The sequence below is a fragment of the Oncorhynchus nerka genome, linkage group LG14 (genome assembly GCF_034236695.1).
Source record: "Oncorhynchus nerka isolate Pitt River linkage group LG14, Oner_Uvic_2.0, whole genome shotgun sequence".
Taxonomy (NCBI): domain Eukaryota; kingdom Metazoa; phylum Chordata; class Actinopteri; order Salmoniformes; family Salmonidae; genus Oncorhynchus; species Oncorhynchus nerka.
Window position 1 is genome coordinate 17,824,099 of NC_088409.1, and position 20,135 is coordinate 17,844,233.

Genomic DNA, 20,135 nt, shown 5'->3' on the forward strand with positions numbered 1-20,135 from the left:
CTTAATTTGCAAACACTGTATACAGATTTTCCATTGTGTTATTGACTGTACGTTTGTTTATTCCAGGTGTAACTCTGTTGTTTTTGTTGCACTGCTTTGCTTTATCTTGGCCAGGTTGCAGTTGTAAATGAGAACTTGTTCTCAACTAGCCTACCTGGTTAAATAAAGGTGAAATACATTTTAAAAATATCCTTTGGTGGATATGATTCCCTGTTTTTACAAATGTAGGGCTCTGTCCCAAATGGCAACCTAGTCCCTATGTAGTCCACTACCTTTGACCAGGGCCCATAGGGCTCTGTCCAAAATGGCAACCTAGTCCCTATGTAGTCCACTACCTTTGACCAGGGCCCATAGGGCTCTGTCCAAAATGGCAACCTAGTCCCTATGTAGTCCACTACCTTTGACCAGGGCCCATAGGGCTCTGTCCAAAATGGCAACCTAGTCCCTATGTAGTCCACTACCTTTGACCAGGGCCCATAGGGCTCTGGTCAAACAGTGCACAACATGTTGCACTACGGGCCCTGGTGGTCAAAAGTAGTTCACTTCGTAGGGAATAGGATGCCATCTGGGACGAAGCCTATGTCTCTTGTCACTTACTGACCGGTCACTGTGTCTCGTCCACACAGCATCCGCCACAATGACTCCACACTGTCGGTGCCAAGATACTTCCCCCTGGACTCACTGCAGAAGAAACTCAAAGACCTGGAGGCAGAGAACATCTCTCTCAGATCAGAGGTAAAGTCATGTCGCTAACTAACCCTGTGTGTAGTTCTGTGGCGGTGTCCTGCTGACCATACTGTGAAGGAGAGGTCAGATATTAATGTCATTGCTTTGGGGACCGATCATGGCTCTGCACCCTGAGGTTTAGACTAAACTTAGACAGTGAAGAGATGGCAACTGGGTAATACTTTATTACAGTCAGATAATAAATGGAATTTAACAAAACGACAACCTAATGAAATACTTATTACCGGGTCACATGGGAGATCATTGTAATAAATACCATAATGTTAGCAAGAGTGAGCTAATTTGATTGAATAACCTCAGATGCTTACCAGAAAGATTCAGTAGAGTATTTTCATAGTAAACCAGAGGTACCAGTGATGATGGTGTGTGGCTGCATCCTGTCATCCCCCACCAGGCCAGTCACCTGGAGACGGAGACAGAGGAGTACGAGGAGAAGGAGCAGCAGCTGGTCAACGACGTCGTCAAAGAGCTGAGTGAGTAACATATATACACACACACACACTCTCACACACACACACAGACACACACATGGCTCAGGTCTCACCTCCTCTGTCCCCTGGGCCCTCTGAGAGAAAGCAAAACAGGGCAGTGTTTCATTCCAATAAGGATGTTCCCTCTGCCCTTGTTCTCTCCCCTTCACACTTCTGATAGGACTGGATGTGTGAGAGCCATATGAGGAGAACTAGGTGGAGATATTGCTAACACCTAGCTAGGCCGTTAACATCATGTATCACTGGAGCTACATTTAAGTGTTGCTATGCAGGAGGTCTATGAGAGGTCAACAACACTGATTCATGGTGGATGCTCATTGCTCATGTCATTTCTTTCGCCCCGTTCCGTGCGCCCACTAGGAGATGCCAACCACCAGATGTCCACCCTGGCGGAGGAGCTGGCGAGGAAGACGGACGACGGGTCTCGCCAGCAGGAGGAGATCACACACCTCCTGTCCCAGATCGTAGACCTGCAGAAGAAGTCCAAGTCTGTGAGTGGCCAGGCCAGTAATGACCCAGACTAACTGCCACGGTCAAGGCCAATGGACACGTTCCAGGTCGCCTTTCTTACAGTCCCGCTCTGCAGATTTTTCTGATGTCACAACGCCTGGAGAAGTAGAACCATATTCATAATATAGACCTTTTCAGAAAGGCACAGCTGCAAAGACGCCGACCTGGAACACAACTAGTCTTATAGCTGTTATCAGTGTGTCGATGATGATGTGTGTGAGCTTATAGCCCTAAGGGACTAACAGTCACGTCTGTTCCACAGTATGCAGTGGAAAACCAAGAGCTCACCCAGCATCTAGGGGCTGCCAAAGATGCCCAGCGCCAGCTCACTGCTGAGGTACAGTAAGGCCTCATTAATCAATTACCAAGAGGAAAATAAGCACTGCCTAACGAGACCCAATTACCACGCTAGGGATGTTTTCCATTATGCCAGGGGTGTCAAACTCATTCCATGGAGGGCCTAGTGTCTGCTGGTTTTTGGTGTTTCCTTTCAATTAAGACTGAGACAACCAGGTGAGGGGAGTTCCTTACTAATTACTGACCCTAATTCATCAATCAAGTACAAGGGAGGAGTGAAAACGTGCAGACACTCGGCCCTCCATGGAATGAATCTAGTGGAAATTGGGTTATATAATTCAATACAATACAATCTCTAACCATATTTAAATAGAATAGTGTTTGATGTCCCCCTGATGCTTCAACAGCATATGATTATCACTGACATTATTTACAACAATTGTGATATTGTCCATATAGTTTTCTGATAATCTCGCTCCTCTTCTCTTGCGCTTTCTTTTCTCCCTCTCCTCTCCTCTCCTCTCCTCTCCTCTCCTCTCCTCTCCTCTCTCCCCCCGTCTAGCTGAGGGAGTTGGAGGATAAGTATGCAGAGTGTATGGAGATGCTCCATGAGGCCCAGGAAGAGCTGAAGAACCTCCGGAATAAATCACTACCTCTCAGTACACCCCGACGCTTCCACTCCCTGGGCCTGTTCCCTATGGTGAGACACACATACACAGGGGTCAGAGTAATAAATCACTACCTCTCAGTACACCTCAACACTTCCTGTTCTCTATGGACAGACTAGAGGGAGGGAGCATGAGAGAGGAGGGAAGGAGGGAGCATGAGAGGGGAGGGAGGGAGGGAGCATGAGAGAGGAGAGAGGGATAGAGTATGAGAGAGGAGGGGGGAGGGAGCATGAGGAGGGAAGGAGTGAGCATGAGGAGGGAAGAACCGATTAAAGGAGAGTGGAATGGTGAGAGGGCTGTAACTGGTATAGAGGGGAAATGGATTTCCTTTCATCAGGTTTTGTTTTCAACCACATTCCTCAGGTGTCAGATGTTAACAGCATTGTTTATGCCGAGGGGGTGAGTGGAGAACTTGTCTATTGCATCTCTGACTGCTTGATGTGTTGCCACTCACCACCAGTGAGGAGCAGGGAGGTAACCCTAATGCCCTGGCCCCAGGCCCTGGCCACGTCCTAACTCCCCAGCCCCAGAACTGTGATGTAAATGTAACGTAGAGAGACTTCTTATCTGTATTAGCTTCTAGCTGTAGTGAATGTGGTCTGTGGGGAGAAGGAGATGGCTGGTATTGACCCTGTAGAGAGAAGTAATGTTTTGAGGTGTTTACAGTAGGATTAACAGGCTGGGTAAGTTCCCATGTAACCCTGTTACGTCCGTGTGATGGATCCTGTCTTGTTTTGTTTGTCCAGAATCGATTGGCTGTTTTTTGGGGCCCAGAAGATTCTCTAACAAATTAACCCAATTCAGTCACATAGTCTCTCTAGAACATGGGTCTCCAACTCTGTTCCTGGAGAGATACCCTCCTGTAGGTTTTCACTCCAACTCTGTTCCTGGAGAGATACGCTCCTGTAGGTTCACGCCAACCCTGTTCCTGGAGATCTATCCTCCTGTAGGTTTTCACTTCTCCAGGAGTGAAAACCTACAGGAGGATAGATCTCCAGGAACAGGCTTAGGCATTAGGGTTTACAACGTTAGTTTGGCATTAGGGTTTACAATGTCAGTTTGGCATTAGGGTTTACAATGTTAGTTTGGCATTAGGGTTTACAATGTTAGTTTGGCATTAGGGTTTACAACGTCAGTTTGGCATTAGGGTTTACAACGTCAGTTTGGCATTAGGGTTTACAACGTCAGTTTGGCATTAGGGTTTACAACGTCAGTTTGGCATTAGGGTTTACAACGTCAGTTTGGCATTAGGGTTTACAAAGTCAGTTTGGCATTAGGGTTTACAAAGTCAGTTTGGCATTAGGGTTTACAAAGTCAGTTTGGCATTAGGGTTTACAAAGTCAGTTTGGCATTAGGGTTTACTGTCATTACGTGAGTGGTTAGTTTGCATCAACTACCTTCACTTAAACTACTGCAAAGGTTTTGCCTGACAACTTTTGATTTGAATCGTGACATTCTGGCATGTCTGCCTTGTGATTTGTTGGGAGAGTTGTCTGTCTGAAGAGGACACCCCCCTTTTCAAAGTTACCAAGAGAATCTTTATTAATCACAGTCCCTAGGTCTGGGACTTCAGAGACTAGTCACATAGTACTCATCATCATTACTAGTATTATTATTGTCTGTCCTCCCAGGACTCTCTAGCTGCTGAGATTGAGGGCACCATGAGGAAGGGGCTGGCTATGGATGACCCGGAAGTGGAAGAGCAGAAGTAGGCCCTCATTCAATACCAATATCTACTGAATTACATCTAACCCCATTTTAGAGCTATGCTGATATTGTGTGTGTGTGTGTGTGTCTATGGTATGTGTGTGTAGGTTGCACCCCAAGCGTGTGTTTGAGACTGTGAAAAACATTAACCTGATGCGTCAGCGCTCCTCTCTGGCCCCGTCTCCCATGAACATCCCCGGCTCCAACCTGTCGTCCTGTCTGAACTCTGGCCGCTCCAGCTGCCTGTCCACGCCCCGCTCCAGCCTGTACGGAGGAGATATGGGGAGCATCCTCAGAGACAACCACACCAACAGCTTCATACTGGAGACGCCTGACCACAGGTGCTGGAACTGGGACTGAGCCATGACTCTACTCGCTGGCTCTCTCTTTCACTTTGAATATGAAATCTCTCTTTCTCTTTCTCTCTCCTCTCTCTCTCCTCTCTCTCTCTTGCCCCCCTCTTCTTGATCAAGTAAAGTTCTGGCTGGAACAACAGGTCAGAGGTCGTCCCATCCATGTAGTTGTCCAGTAAAGTCTATCAGAGTGTAAACCAGACGGTTCCCATGGTTTCCTGAATGCATATCTGCTATCATTGTAATTTGAATAGATCAGGGTTAGGGTTACTAAGCACTTTGCTGACTCTACAACAACACCACTGACAGCAATATCCATGGCTTTGCTGTGTAAACCAAGAGGGAAAGGAAGAAGTTTGTCTTTACTAGTTCCCATAGCAACCACGGTACAATAAAAGCAAACAGTTTCTCATGTAACAACTGATTATGTTGTGGCCCTGCACATAATGCTAGGAAAGTCAAAACGTCTTGTGTTGATGTCAAATGACCATTGGTGATTTTTGTTATTAGGTTTGACAACCGCAAATAACTGTTGACTCTTTTTGTTGATGTCATCAGCCAGTCTTGTTGCTATTCACGTTGTTATGTACAGGACCAGTGTCTCATTGAGTACAGCAAACCAGTTATAGGACCTCTTGTTAGACTTGTAGCATTGAATAGGACTATATTGAATAAATAAATACAATGTACACAGTTTCTCCTGTCCTCAGCAAATGCAGGTTGATGGCCATGACTCATGTTGTCTTCTGCTCTATTCCCCCCCCCCCCCCCCCAGTATGGATGACTCCAACAAGAAACCAGGGACCCCTGGAACGCCGGGCTCTCAGGATCTGGAAGCAGCCCTGCGACGTCTCTCCCTGCGGCGGGACAACTACCTGAGCGAGCGGCGGTTCTTCGAGGAGGAGAGGGATCGGAAGCTCCAGGGGCTGGTGGAGAAGGGAGAGGTGTACAACGGCAGTATGACCCCCACAGAGAGCATCATGTCCCTGGGAGGAACCCACCCCTCTTCCATCTGGTCTGGGTACTCCTTCAGCTCCCGCTCCTACCTGCCGGAGAAGCTGCAGATCGTCAAGCCACTGGAAGGTGACTCCTCCCCCACGACCTCTCACCCTGCTGCTGGTTGACACAGTACTCCTTCTACTTCTGACTCACCCAGCCCCCGCTGGTTCCACATCTACAGTTAGAGTTGAGGCTCACACACATCACACCGAATGTGGATCTAGTCTACGTCTGCCGATCGTTCAGCACGCTGTGTTTTAGGGACCACCCGCTTGTCGACATCTGCCTGCCAAAACTCTTTAAGTGATTCTACATAATAAATATGTTCCCAAACTACGTTCAGAGGTGCCAAGTTCCAGAAACCGTTATTGGTGTGTCTGAGCCTTTACTTGGAGTTAGACTGGCCCACCACTAGCCCTGCCAAACACATTAGTTTAACCTGGTTTAGTTCTCATCGTGCACAGCAAATCCAGACCTGTTGCTGGTCTTTTCCACGGCGTCGTTGAGGCCCTGTGCCTCTCATCCTATGTTTTATCAAGGAGAGATTACATTAAACAGCCATACAGCCTGTTACTCTAATGTCCATGTCAAATCATCTCCAAACATATCAGGCATCTTCAAAAAGCTGTCGAGAGAGATTTGCTACATATTTGTGTTATATCTCCTGAAAGAACCTGAATGCAACTGTTTGAAATACAAGTTGGATACTGTGTTTGAGTCGATAGATGCAGTTATAGATCAGGTATGAAGCACACGTTTAACCAAATAAAAGAGAAGTTCTTCACATTTTTATTTACGTTTTCTTACATATTTTCCCACGTTAAAATGCTAAATATATTCATTATCCAAATGTTGTTTTCAACAAGTTTTTCAGCTTTTTTTTAGTCAGATTAAATGGTTGATTGAAAAATCACCAGAGATCAGAGGGCACTATATAGGGATGTAGGGTGGCATTTGGGACGTGATCAGAGGGCACTATATAGGGATGTAGGGTGGCATTTGGGACGTAGTCACTGTCAGGTTATACAGTAGTAGGAAACACCTAGTAGAGTATCTAATCTGGGTCTCTAGTGCCACCTGGTGACAACACTATTAACATGCACAATGAATCAACACTTGTGAGTTCATTACATTATTACACTGTTATTACATTATCGTTACACTACCATTTATTACATTATTACGCTATAATAATATACACAGATGAATTACATTATCATTACACTAATAATATATACGCATATTCATTACATTATCATTACACTAATAATATATACGCATATTTATTACATTATCATTACACTAATAATATATACGCATATTTATTACATTATCATTACACTAATAATATATACGCATATTTATTACATTATCATTACACTTTAATAATATATGTGTGTCTAACGTTTGATATTCTCCCTTCCAGGCTCGGCCACCCTGCACCAGTGGCAGCAGCTGGCCCAGCCCAACCTGGGTGGCATCCTGGACACGCGGCCTGGTGTGGTCACTAAGGGCTTCCGTCCTCTGGAACTAGACCTGGAGCACATGTACCTGTTCACTGACTTTGAGGAGGAGGACTTTGAGGTAGTGGAGGAGTCTGACCACCTGTCTGTCTCAGGCTCTACCCCCGGCTGTAGTGGCATCTCCATCCTCAGCCGGCAGGGCCTCCGTACCCGCTCCTCCTCCTGCTCCTCCTCCTGTAGCGGCAGATCCATCAACAACAACCTTCCAGAGGGCGAGACCGGCCCAGGCAGCACATCACTGTCGTCCCCTGCACCTCCAGACAGAGAGAACCAGGAGAACCAGGATCAGGCTGCAGCCGCTGACGGGGTGTCTGGTGAGGGAGCCTGCTAAATGGGTCACACAGGCACCGGACGTCCCTAGCCCTCCCTTCTACCTCAGGATATTGGGGCATTCATTGGCCATAGCCATCCCCTCCTCGCCTGCCCGTCGGTCCCCGATCCCTCCACGCTCATGCACACATCTCCAGACACACCCACCTCATCCAGACGTGTCCAGACATACCCACCTCGTCCAGACACACCAACCTCATCCAGACGTGTCCAGACATACCCACCTCGTCCAGACACACCAACCTCATCCAGACGTGTCCAGACATACCCACCTCGTCCAGACACACCAACCTCATCCAGACGTGTCCAGACATACCCACCTCGTCCAGACACACCAACCTCATCCAGATGTGTCCAGACATACCCACCTCGTCCAAACACACCCACCTCATCCAGACATGTGCTACTGTCATACCCCTTTTGAGTATATTGAGTTGAATTTATTTCAGTATTGTGTTTAATCTCCACCTCATATTCGCACGGTTTCTAAAATCTCAAGATCCTTCCTTACAAATTCAGATTCATTTGAATCCTCCAGTTCTGATCACCACTTCCGTCCACTCGAGTAATTTGTGTCCCATCTGCTGTCAAATCATGTTGTCGTGATTTTGTTCTCGTCTTCCATCACAACATTCTTCATCTCAAAGGCATGAAGAACACTCAAAAAGCCAATTATTAGAGATGCCCTATGTTAGTGTAAACCTACATAGTGATGTAGTATATACGTATTACACACACACACACTCTCCAGATGGAATATGTACAACCTATGGCCAGTGTCCAGGTCTCTGTGGTTTGGTTGTCGTGATATCAGATGACGTAATCTGGTAACAACATGCTCTCACAGCTGTCCATTAACTCACATGACACTACTGTCATCCCAAATGGCCCCCTATTCCCTATACAATGCACTATTTCAACCATGGCCCATAGTGCTCTGGTTAAAAGTAGTATACTATATAGTGAGTAGGGGACCATTTGGGAAACATGTTCAGTCCATGACCCTGTTTCCTAGGAATTACTATGGAGTGGTGTGAATGTCACCTCATCTCCTGCCTTTGACATTGAGCCACAGAGTCCACACACTGCTCCAAACAGTCAACACTGCAGAGTCCACACACGGTTCCAAACAGTCAACACTGCAGAGTCCACACACGGCTCCAAACAGTCAACACTGCAGAGTCCACACACGGCTCCAAACAGTCAACACTGCAGAGTCCACACACCGCTCCAAACAGTCAACACTGCAGAGTCCACACACGGCTCCAAACAGTCAACACTGCAGAGTCCACACACCCAAACAGTCAACACTGCAGAGTCACAACAGCTCCAAACAGTCTCACTAAGAGTCAGAGAGTCCACACACTCCAAACAACAGAGAACCAGAGTCCCCACTGCTCCAAACAACACTAGTGAGAGTCCACACACGGCTTTTAACAGTCACACTCTCAGGGAAACAGTCAACACTGGCAGAGTCCACACACGGCTCCAAACAGTCAACACTGCAGAGTCCACACACGGCGTCAACACTGCAGAGTCCACACACAGCTCCAAACAGTCAACACTGCAGAGTCCATTACACTCCAAACAGTCAACACTGCAGTCCTCACACAGCTCCAAACAGTCAACACTGCAGAGTCCCTATGACACAGCTCCAAACAGTCAACACTGCAGAGTCCACACACGGCTTTTAACAGTCAACACTGCAGAGTCCACACACGGCTCAAACAGTCAACACAGAGTCCACACACGGCTCCAGACAGTCAACCTGCACCACACACGGCTCCAAACAGTCAACACTGCAGAGTCCACACACAGCTCCAAACAGTCAACACTGCAGAGTCCACACGGCTCCAACAGTCAACACTGCAGAGTCCCCACACAGCTCCAAACAGAAACAGTCACAGAGTCCACACTCCAAACAGTCAACACGGCTCCAGTGTCCACACACAGAGTCCCACACAGCTGCAGAGTCCAACACAGTCAACACTGCAGAGTCCACACACAGCTCCAAACAGTCAACACTGCACCAAACACACAGCTCCAGTCAACACTGCAGAGTCCACACACTCCAAACAGTCCAGTCAACACTGCAGAGTCCCCACACAGCTCCAAACAGTCAACACTGCAGAGTCAAACAGTCAAACAGAGTCCAACACACTGCAGAGTCCACACACGGCTCCAAACAGTCACAGAGTCCACACACAGCTCCAAACAGTCAACACTGCAGAGTCCACACAGCTCCAAACAGTCCACTGCAGAGTCAAACAGTCAACACTGCAGAGTCCAAACAGTCAACACTGCAGAGTCCACACACAGCTCCAAACAGTCAACACTGCAGAGTCCACACACAGCTCCAAACAGTCAACACTGCAGAGTCCACACACAGCTCCAAACAGTCAACACTTCCAAACACACACTGCAGAGTCCAAACAGTCAGAGTCCAACACTCCAAACAGTCAACACTGCAGAGTCCACACAAACAGTCAACACTGCTCCAAACAGTCAAACACAACTGCAGAGTCCAAATCACACAGCAGAGTCCAAACAGCTCCAAACAGTCAACACTGCAGAGTCAAAACAGTCAAACAGTCAACACTGCAGAGTCCAAACAAACAGTCAACACTGCTCCAAACTCCAAACAGTCAACACTGCAGAGTCCACACACAGCTCCAAACAGTCCAAACAGTCAACACTGCAGAGTCCACACAGCTCCAAACAGTCAACACTGCAGAGTCCAAACAGTCAACACTGCAGAGTCCACACAAAACAGTCAACACTGAGAGTGCAGAGTCCAAACAGTCAACACTGCAGAGTCCATAGTCAACACTGCTCCAGAGTCCAACACAGTCAACACTGCAGAGTCCACACACAGTCAACACTGCAGAGTCCCAAAACAGTCAACACTGCAGAGTCCACACACGGCTCCAAACAGTCAACACTGCAATAGTCAACACTGCAGTCCAAACAGTCAACACTGCAGAGTCCACACACAAACAGTCAACACTGCAGAGTCCACACACTGCTCAACACACAGCTCCAAACAGTCAACACTGCAGAGTCCAAACAGTCAACACTGCAGAGTCCAAACAGTCAACACTGCAGAGTCCACACACAGCTCCAAACACAGTCCAAACACACAGCTCCAAACAGTCAACACTGCAGAGTCCAAACAGTCAACACTGCAGAGTCCAAACAGTCAACACTGCAGAGTCCAAACAGTCAACACTGCAGAGTCCAAACAGTCAACACTGCAGAGTCCACACACAGCTCCAAACAGTCAACACTGCAGAGTCCACACACAAACAGTCAACACTGCAGAGTCCAAAAACAGTCAACACTGCAGAGTCCAAACAGTCAACACTCAGAGTCCATGACCCAAACAGTCAACACTGCAGAGTCCAAACAGTCAACACTGCCCAAACAGTCAACACTGCAGAGTCCACACACAGCTCCAAACAGTCAACACTGCAGAGTCCCCACACAGCTCCAAACAGTCAACACTGCAGAGTCCCCACAGCTCAAACAGTCAACACTGCAGAGTCCACACACGGCTCCAAACAGTCAACACTGCAGAGTCCACACACAGCTCCAAACAGTCAACACTGCAGAGTCCACAAACAGTCAACACTGCAGAGTCCACACACAGTCCAAACAGTCAACACTGCAGAGTCCACACACGCTCCAAACAGTCAAACAGAGTCCAACACTGCAGTCAGTCCACACACAGCTCCAAACAGTCAACACTGCAGAGTCCACACACACTGCTCCAAACAGTCAACACTGCAGAGTCCACACACAGCTCCAAACAGTCAACACTGCAGAGTCCACACACAACACTGCTCCAAACAGTCAACACTGCAGAGTCCACACACAGCTCAAACAGTCAACACTGCAGAGTCCAAACAGTCAACACTGCAGAGTCCACACACTGCTCCAAACAGTCAACACTGCAGAGTCCAAACAGTCAACACTGCAGAGTCCACACACAGCTCCAAACAGTCAACACTGCAGAGTCCAAACAGTCAACACTGCAGAGTCCACACACAGCTCCAAACAGTCAACACTGCAGAGTCCACACACAGCTCCAAACAGTCAACACTGCAGAGTCCCCACACAGCTCCAAACAGTCAACACTGCAGAGTCCCCACACAGCTCCAAACAGTCAACACTGCAGAGTCCACACACGGCTCCAAACAGTCAACACTGCAGAGTCCACACGGCTCCAAACAGTCAACACTGCAGAGTCCCCACACGGCTCCAAACAGTCAACACTGCAGAGTCCACACACGGCTCCAAACAGTCAACACTGCAGAGTCCACACACGGCTCCAAACAGTCAACACTGCAGAGTCCACACACAGCTCCAAACAGTCAACACTGCAGAGTCCAAACAGTCAACACTGCAGAGTCCACACACAGCTCCAAACAGTCAACAGTCAACACTGCAGAGTCCACACACAGCTCCAAACAGTCAACACTGCAGAGTCCAAACAGAGCTCCAAACAGTCAACACTGCAGAGTCCACACACAGCTCCAAACAGTCAACACTGCAGAGTCCAAACAGTCAACACTGCAGAGTCCAAACAGTCAACACTGCAGAGTCCAAACAGTCAACACTGCAGAGTCCAAACAGTCAACACTGCAGAGTCCAAACAGTCAACACTGCAGAGTCCACACACAGCTCCAAACAGTCAACACTGCAGAGTCCAAACAGTCAACACTGCAGAGTCCAAACAGTCAACACTGCAGAGTCCACACACAGCTCCAAACAGTCAACACTGCAGAGTCCACACACAGCTCCAAACAGTCCACACTGCAGAGTCCAAACAGTCAACACTGCAGAGTCCAAACAGTCAACACTGCAGAGTCCAAACAGTCAACACTGCAGAGTCCAAACAGTCAACACTGCAGAGTCCACACACAGCTCCAAACAGTCAACACTGCAGAGTCCACACACAGCTCCAAACAGTCAACACTGCAGAGTCCACACACAGCTCCAAACAGTCAACACACCACTTCTCTCCTGTGCTTTTAGTTCAACCTGCATTGTGTTCCCTATAGAGAATCCCTATGTTAGAGTGGAACACTAATTCATGCCTGGGATATTAGGAATCTGCTGAAATCATTGTCATTCCTTTATCTGCCTATCTAATTGTTTTCAGTGGTTTAAAACGGCTTCTTCAGGCAAAAATACAGCGGTTTCATCTTTGCAATTGATGCAGCTTTAAACCATCCACTCTGTCTTTGAGTGTTTGATTTTAAGTTTTGTGTTTAAAAGAATGTTGGTACCTCTGCCCAGTACTAACCCTCTACCCTTCCCCTCTCTCTCTCCCTCTCTCCCTCTCTCTCCCCCTCTTCCTGTCTACAGCCCACTTCCCTGGTAAATGCATGTCCAACACCAGCTCCACCTATACCTTCACCACCTGTCGGATCATGCACCCCTCAGACGAGCTGACCAGAGTCACCCCCAGGTTAGACAACCCTCTTACCCCACACTGGTGGAGTCCCAAATGGCTTCCCTATCCACTGTGGGACCTGGACCAAAGCAGTGCACTACAGCATATAGGGAAAAGAGTGCCATTGGAGATGCATGCTGACACTGCAGTGTACCCCTGTAGCCACTAGGTGGCAGTGAACCGCTACCACTGCAGACAGTGGAAACCTCCTTGGCTTTCAGCATTGGGCTGAGAATGATAATACAGAGGATCATAATAAACCCATATTGCTGAAGGAAATGGTGACTCAGATTAATAATATGAATTAATGTAAAAACTAAGTTAGTCATGATTTCGTTCACAAGTACGTTTTCCTTTGCCCTGGCTGAGCCATGGTGTGTTTAACACATACCCACTCTCTGACAGCTATAATTGCCCCTCCTGAATAAAGATGATTGAATTGTATTGAATTGCCCCCATCCCTTCCAGGTCATGTGATGAGGAAGAGGAAGCCGCTCTCTATCATGTTGTTCTGAAGGCTGATTTAGAGCAGCAGGCCCACTGAGCCACGCCCCCTCCCGCCCCGTGGGTGAGACCTGTCGCATGTCACATGACTAGGGGATTTGGGGTCTGACTCCGTAGTGTTGGGGTTTTCCGGGGAAACAACAAAGCCTGCCTCGCTGTCCCCTTCTAACTATTTTGCTTCCTTTGGTCTCTAAACCCTCTAACCCCCCTCCTGCCAACTGTCAATCAAACAAATCTAGAACAGCTCTGCCCCAACGGGCTGAGACTCTAATCAATGACGATCAGATGAAAATGTCTTCCATAATATAATGATGGGGCCCTGGCCTTGATTCATACAATACAACTTGATTGTGGTCTGATGATTGATGCTAAAAGCTTGTGGGTGTTCATTGCTTACAGAACTATGTTTGGAACAGTGTTCACAACACTGGTTTGTATAATTACCGGTGTGTTAGCACTGTGTCTCTGATTTCCTTTGGGGGTTTTCCAGGAAATGTTATCTGGGGTTGAAATAGCATGTGTTTGGGGTAACATCCAGATAACCTTGTCAAAGTGTCCCATTGATTTGTCTGTTGGTTTCTGAATGAAATAGTCAGTGAGGTGTTAATATTGTTTTCTATTTGATCTGATATTGATATGGGCAGTGATTGGTTAGTTCATTTACATTGTACCAGGAAGCTCCATTTTATTGTACTAGTCTGCATCAGTGTGTGTGCTAAAAAAGGAAACTAACATTGATGATCAATGATGGTCAAACTAAAATCAACCTATTGAATAGCTATTGAGTGGTCTAGTCTCTAGAAGGATCTATTGTGTGGTCTAGGCTCTAGAAGGATCTATTGTGTGGTCTAGGCTCTGGCTGTGTCTGTCATAGCTGAGGAGCATAGCTGACTGTATGGCAGCATGGCTGACTGTATAGCTGACTGTGTGGCAGAATGTATAGCAGTATAGCTGACTGTAAAGCTGACTGTATAACAGTATAGCTGACTATAAAGCTGACTGTATAACAGTTTAGCTGACTGTATAACAGTATAGCTGACTGTATAACAGTATAGCTGACTGTATAACAGTATAGATGACTGTATAACAGTATAGATGACTGTGGCTGACTGTATAGCAGTGTGGCTGACTGTATAGCAGTGTGGCTGACTGTATAGCAGTGTGGCTGACTGTATAGCAGTGTGGCTGACTGTATAGCAGTGTGGCTGACTGTATAGCAGTGTGGCTGTCTGTATAGCAGTATGGCTGACTGTATAGCGCTATGGCTGACTGTGGCTGACTGTATAGGAGTATGGCTGACTGTGGCTGACTGTATAGCAGTATGGCTGACTGTATAGCGCTATGGCTGACTGTATAGGAGTATGGCTGACTGTATAGCGCTATGGCTGACTGTGGCTGACTATAGGAGTATGGCTGACTGTGGCTGACTGTATAGCAGTATGGCTGACTGTATAGCGCTATGGCTGACTGTATAGCGCTATGGCTGACTGTATAGCAGTATGGCTGACTGTATGGCAGTATGGCTGACTGTATTGCTAACTGTATGGCAGTATAGCTGACTGCATTGCTAACTGTATAGCAGTATAGCTGACTGTATTGCTGACTGTATAACAGGATAGCTGACTGTGGCTGACTGTATAGCTGTGTGGCTGACTGTATAGCGGTATAGCTGACTGTATAGCAGTATTGCTGACTGTATTGCTGACTGTATTGCTAACTGTATGGCAGTATAGCTGACTGTATTGCTAACTGTATAGCAGTATAGCTGACTGTATTTGTGACTGTATAACAGGATAGCTGACTGTGTGGCTGACTGTATAGCGGTGTGGCTGACTGTATAGCGATATGGCTGACTGTATAGCGGTGTGGCTGACTGTATAGCAGTATGGCTGACTGTATAGCTGTGTGGCTGACTGTATAGCTGTGTGGCTGACTGTATAGCGGTGTGGCTGACTGTATAGCGGTGTGGCTGACTGTATAGCTGACTGTATGGCTGACTGTATAGCGGTATGCTGACTGTATGGCGCTGACGGTATGGATGACTGTATGGCAGTATAGCTGACTGTATTGCTAACTGTATAGCAGTATAGCTGACTGTATTTGTGACTGTATAACAGGATAGCTGACTGTGTGGCTGACTGTACAGCGGCGTGGCTGACTGCTGACTGTATAGCGGTGTGGCTGACTGTATAGCGGTGTGGCTGACTGTATAGCGGTGTGGCTGACTGTATAGCGGTGTGGCTGACTGTATAGCGGTGTGGCTGACTGTATAGCGGTGTGGCTGACTGTATAGCAGTGTGGCTGACTGTATAGCGGTGTGGCTGACTGTATAGCAGTATGGCTGACTGTATGGCTGACTGTATAGCAGTATGGCTGACTGTATAGCAGTATGGCTGACTGTATAGCAGTATGGCTGACTGTATAGCAGTATGGCTGACTGTATAGCAGTATGGCTGACTGTATAGCGGTATGGCTGACTGTATAGCGGAATGGCTGACCTTATAGCAGTATGGCTGACTGTATAGCAGTATGGCTGACTGTATAGCGGAATGGCTGACCTTATAGCAGTATGGCTGACTGTATAGCGCTATGGCTGACGGTATAGCGGTATAGCAGTATAGCTGACTGTATTTCTGACTGTATAGAGGTATGGCTCACTGTAGAGGTATGGCTCACTGTATAGCAGTATGGCTGACTGTGTAGCTGACTGTGTAGCTGACTGTGTAGCTGACTGTGTAGCTGACTGTATAGAAGTATGGCTGACTGTGTAGCAGTATAGCTGACTGTATGGCTGACTATATAGCAGTATGGCTGTATGGCTGACTGTATAGCAGTATAGCTGACTGTATTTCTGACTGTATAGCGGTGTGTGACGGTCTGTGTGTATCCCTCTCATCTCCCTCTTTCAGCCTTATGTCGGGCCCTACTGCCTCCTGCGTCATGACCAGCAGCAGCAGCGTCAGATCTACCCCCTGCTCAACTCCTTGCACCCCGCGCCGCCTCAGCCTGGCAGCCGAGTCCTTCACCAACCTGAGAGACTCCACCAAGACCATGAGCACTAGTGGAGGTCTGGTGCGGCTCCTCCAGGAGCGAGGCATCTCTGCAGCAGTCTACAACCCTCAGAGCTGGGACCGGGCAGACTGTAGCACCTCCATCCCCACTGGGGGGGTACTGTCGCTTCTACCGCCGCGGCCCCCCGACACCCTACCCTCCACGCCACCCAACTCCCCAACCCACCGCTCCCTCTGTGCCAAACCCAGCAGCCCCGTGGGCCCCTTCGAACTCAGTCCCAGCGCCCCGCCCTATGACAACTTCCTGGCATCGAAGCCGGCCAGCTCCATCCTGAAGGAGGTGAGGGCAGAGGCCCAGAGCAGTGAGTCAGCAGACAGCGAGTGTCAGACTGACGTCAGCGTCCACAATCTGAAGCTGGTGGACAAGCTGAAGCGCTTCAGCGTGGCTGGGGCTGGCCCCTCTTTATCAGGGGCCACGGGGCCCACCATGCTGGGGCCCCTCAGCGGCCTCCACCGCCCTTCCCACTTCTGCCCTTCTGTGGTGACCAGTCCCATAGGGGGCCTCGGCCCCGCTCTGAACGCAGGCATCCGCCGTAACCGCAGCTACCCGGCCATGGTAGGGGCCGGCATGGCTATGAAGGGCCCGGGGCCCCAAAGCCCCACAGACATGCTCCTGGCTTCTTCCTCCAAGCTCCCCAGACAGACTAGTCTCAATGATGGGTGAATGAATGTTGACTTTTCTCTTCTGTCTGTCACCTGTCAGATGAGTTGGATGTATATATAGCTGCTGTATGAGTCCCCGGTCTGTGACAAATCAACTCTGTGCCTGAAAGAGATGCCCTTTCTTTTTACAGTGCATTTTGTATCAATGCTAATTATTTTGTCTTCCTTTCTTTCTCTATTCTGTCTCGCTCTCTCTTCTCTCCTGTCCTCTTTCTCTATTCTGTCTCTCTCCCCTCTCCTGTCCTCTTTCTCTATTCTGTCTCGCTCTCTCTCCTCTCCTGTCCTCTTTCTCTATTCTGTCTCTCTCTCTCCTCTGTCCTCTTTCTCTATTCTGTCTCTCTCTCCTCTCCTGTCCTCTTTCTCTATTCTGTCTCTCTCTCCTCTCCTGTCCTCTTTCTCTATTCTGTCTCTCTCTCCTCTCCTGTCCTCTTTCTCTATTCTGTCTCGCTCTCTCTCCTCTCCTGTCCTCTTTCTATTCTGTCTCGCTCTCTCCCTCTCCTGTCCTCTTTCTCTATTCTGTCTCGCTCTCTCTCCTCTCCTGTCCTCTTTCTCTATTCTGTCTCTCTCTCTCTCCTCCTGTCCTCTTTCTCTATTCTGTCTCGCTCTCTCTCCTCTTCTGTCCTCTTTCTCTATTCTGTCTCTCTCTCTCTCCTTCCTCTTTCTATTCTGTCTCTCCTCTCTCTCTCTCTCCTGTCCTCTCTCTATTCTGTCTCTCTCTCCTTTCCTCTCCTCTCCTCTTTCTTTCTCTGTCCTCTTTTCTCTCTGCTTACAAGCCTCAGTAAATAGTACCATGATGTGTTATTGTTGATTGGCCCTGCAGATCGGTAGGCTGAAGAAGATGTACTGTAGCACCTTGTTATCTGTTTAGGAAACGGAGCGCTTCCAAGCCCAGGTAAACTCATATTAAACATCTATTTATTTTATTCCCAGGTCTAAACGTATACATGTAGAGATAAAGCACTGTCTCTTCCTGTTAATTAGCTAATGAGTGGCAAGCAGTACCAACGATCACACCTTAAGTGGTATTTAAGGGTGTTCAGTGACATCATGACAATATGCACATAACGAAGACCTTTCTTGAGGAAATGAAATGTTGGAGGTACAGTATTCATACTACTAGCTAGCACAATACTGGGCAACAACACATGTTATTCACCTCAAAGTTGATCCAAATAAAGAGTGGGAAGGAACCACACTTGAAGCTAAGAGGGATGCATGGATGTTTGCCGTGAATGAATAGGCTATGGTTTGAACTTGGATACATTGTAACAGACCAACATGATTTATAGACATTTGTGTGCAGTGCGAGTATGTGAGCATGTGTGTGTGTATAAAGTTGTTGAAAGATTTACCTATAGGCCTAGATAGTCTAAGAAAGGCTTGAGTCATTTGGTTAAGGTGATAATCAGATATACAGGACATTTCAACCAGGGCCCACTAACTGCTGTCTCCCAATACAAAAGGTGTGTAGAAGAGTTCTCTGGGAGGGATGTGGTTGACTTTTATGAGAGAAACATTATACAAGTTAGATTTTTCTTCTGACTTTCATCTTTCTGGTAACAAGCTTTGGTGACTGAACTGTTAGCTTTAAACTAAAGCCACTGTACTGTAAATGAAGTTGTGGAACGGAGAGCTGGAGGGAATACGTCCTAGTGCCTCATACTTTACATAGTTCCATTGTTGTTGGACTGACTGATCTGTCTGGTTCCTCCCTGGTATGAGCAGACAACTGCTTTGAGTTCTGAGGTTATCCTCCTCGTTCGAGTTTTAACTTGAACTGCAGAGAAGATGAGCTCTCAAATGTCAAATTACATCTTGGATAGATGCAGTATATGTGTTGAAATAAAGAAGAAACGCCTAGTATTTATCATTAACTTCTGACAAAAGTAGAGATTTGTCCTTGCTGACATTGTGTGTAACTTGAAAAGCCTTTGAATGTATTGATTAACAGCAGAAAATATTATGTCCATATGTGTCTGTTGATTTAAATGATGCTTTTACTGCATTTCAACCACAAAGGGAATTATTATTATACTACTTGTACATTGTAAATGGTATGTATGCAATGAATTTAGCCATGTTAACTATTTTTTAATAAACTAGAATATATATATATATATATAAGGGACAAAAATGTTGTTCAGGCCATGAAGTGGTCAGAACACTGGTTTAAAAACAAGGGTTTTGTGTTCCAGAATTTCAAGAGCACCAATTTGCAAAAAAAAGGCAATTATCAATAAAACAATTGATATGACCTGCTTGCTTTCATGTCTTTTATTTATCTCTCTATGTAGTGTTGGTTGGAGTTCACTACAGACAAAATAATAACATGTTTGGAGCACAAATCACCAGAAATCCTCATGACAATGAACCGTTTATGAAGACTTTGTACTACTGGTGCCCACACAGCTTTATGAGGACAATATGGACCGAGCTTTCACATGGGAAAGATCTTGTCCTCAGTTTCATGGTGTTTCACCATACTGGTGCCCACACAGCTTTATGAGGACAATATGGACCGAGCTACAACACGTGTTCACATGGGAAAGATCTTGTCCTCAGTTTCATGGTGTTTCACCATACTGGTGCCCACACAGCTTTATGAGGACAATATGGACCGAGCTACAACACGTGTTCACATGGGAAAGATCTTGTCCTCAGTTTCATGGTGTTTCACCATACTGGTGCCCACACAGCTTTATGAGGACAATATGGACCGAGCTAAACACGTGTTCACATGGGAAAGATCTTGTCCTCAGTTTCATGTTTTCATGGACTTGTTTCACCATACTGGTGCCTTTATTGTTCACATGG

The 20,135-nt window shown here is 47.1% G+C and overlaps 1 protein-coding gene across 7 annotated transcripts in view; it reads left to right on the forward strand.

Annotated features, from left to right (window-relative positions):
• The window catches only part of trak1a (trafficking protein, kinesin binding 1a), a 49,166-nt gene extending 31,198 nt beyond the window's left edge, over window positions 1-17,968 (forward strand). For 4 of the 7 annotated variants that reach the window (XM_065027597.1, XM_065027596.1, XM_065027600.1 and 1 more), the window contains 12 exons: window positions 627-735; window positions 1,142-1,220; window positions 1,599-1,729; window positions 2,011-2,085; window positions 2,608-2,745; window positions 3,077-3,112; window positions 4,345-4,421; window positions 4,528-4,761; window positions 5,549-5,856; window positions 7,199-7,609; window positions 12,996-13,098; window positions 16,497-17,968. In XM_065027597.1, coding sequence (XP_064883669.1) covers window positions 627-735; window positions 1,142-1,220; window positions 1,599-1,729; window positions 2,011-2,085; window positions 2,608-2,745; window positions 3,077-3,112; window positions 4,345-4,421; window positions 4,528-4,761; window positions 5,549-5,856; window positions 7,199-7,609; window positions 12,996-13,098; window positions 16,497-17,322 — 2,527 coding nt within the window. In that variant the 3' untranslated portion in view covers window positions 17,323-17,968. Of the gene's footprint in view, window positions 1-626; window positions 736-1,141; window positions 1,221-1,598; window positions 1,730-2,010; window positions 2,086-2,607; window positions 2,746-3,076; window positions 3,113-4,344; window positions 4,422-4,527; window positions 4,762-5,548; window positions 5,857-7,198; window positions 7,610-12,995; window positions 13,099-13,551; window positions 13,652-16,496 lie in introns of all 7 variants that reach the window. The other 3 variants (XM_065027598.1, XM_065027601.1, XM_065027602.1) reach the window with 2 other exon arrangements.
• The last annotated feature ends 2,167 nt before the right edge of the window (window positions 17,969-20,135 follow it).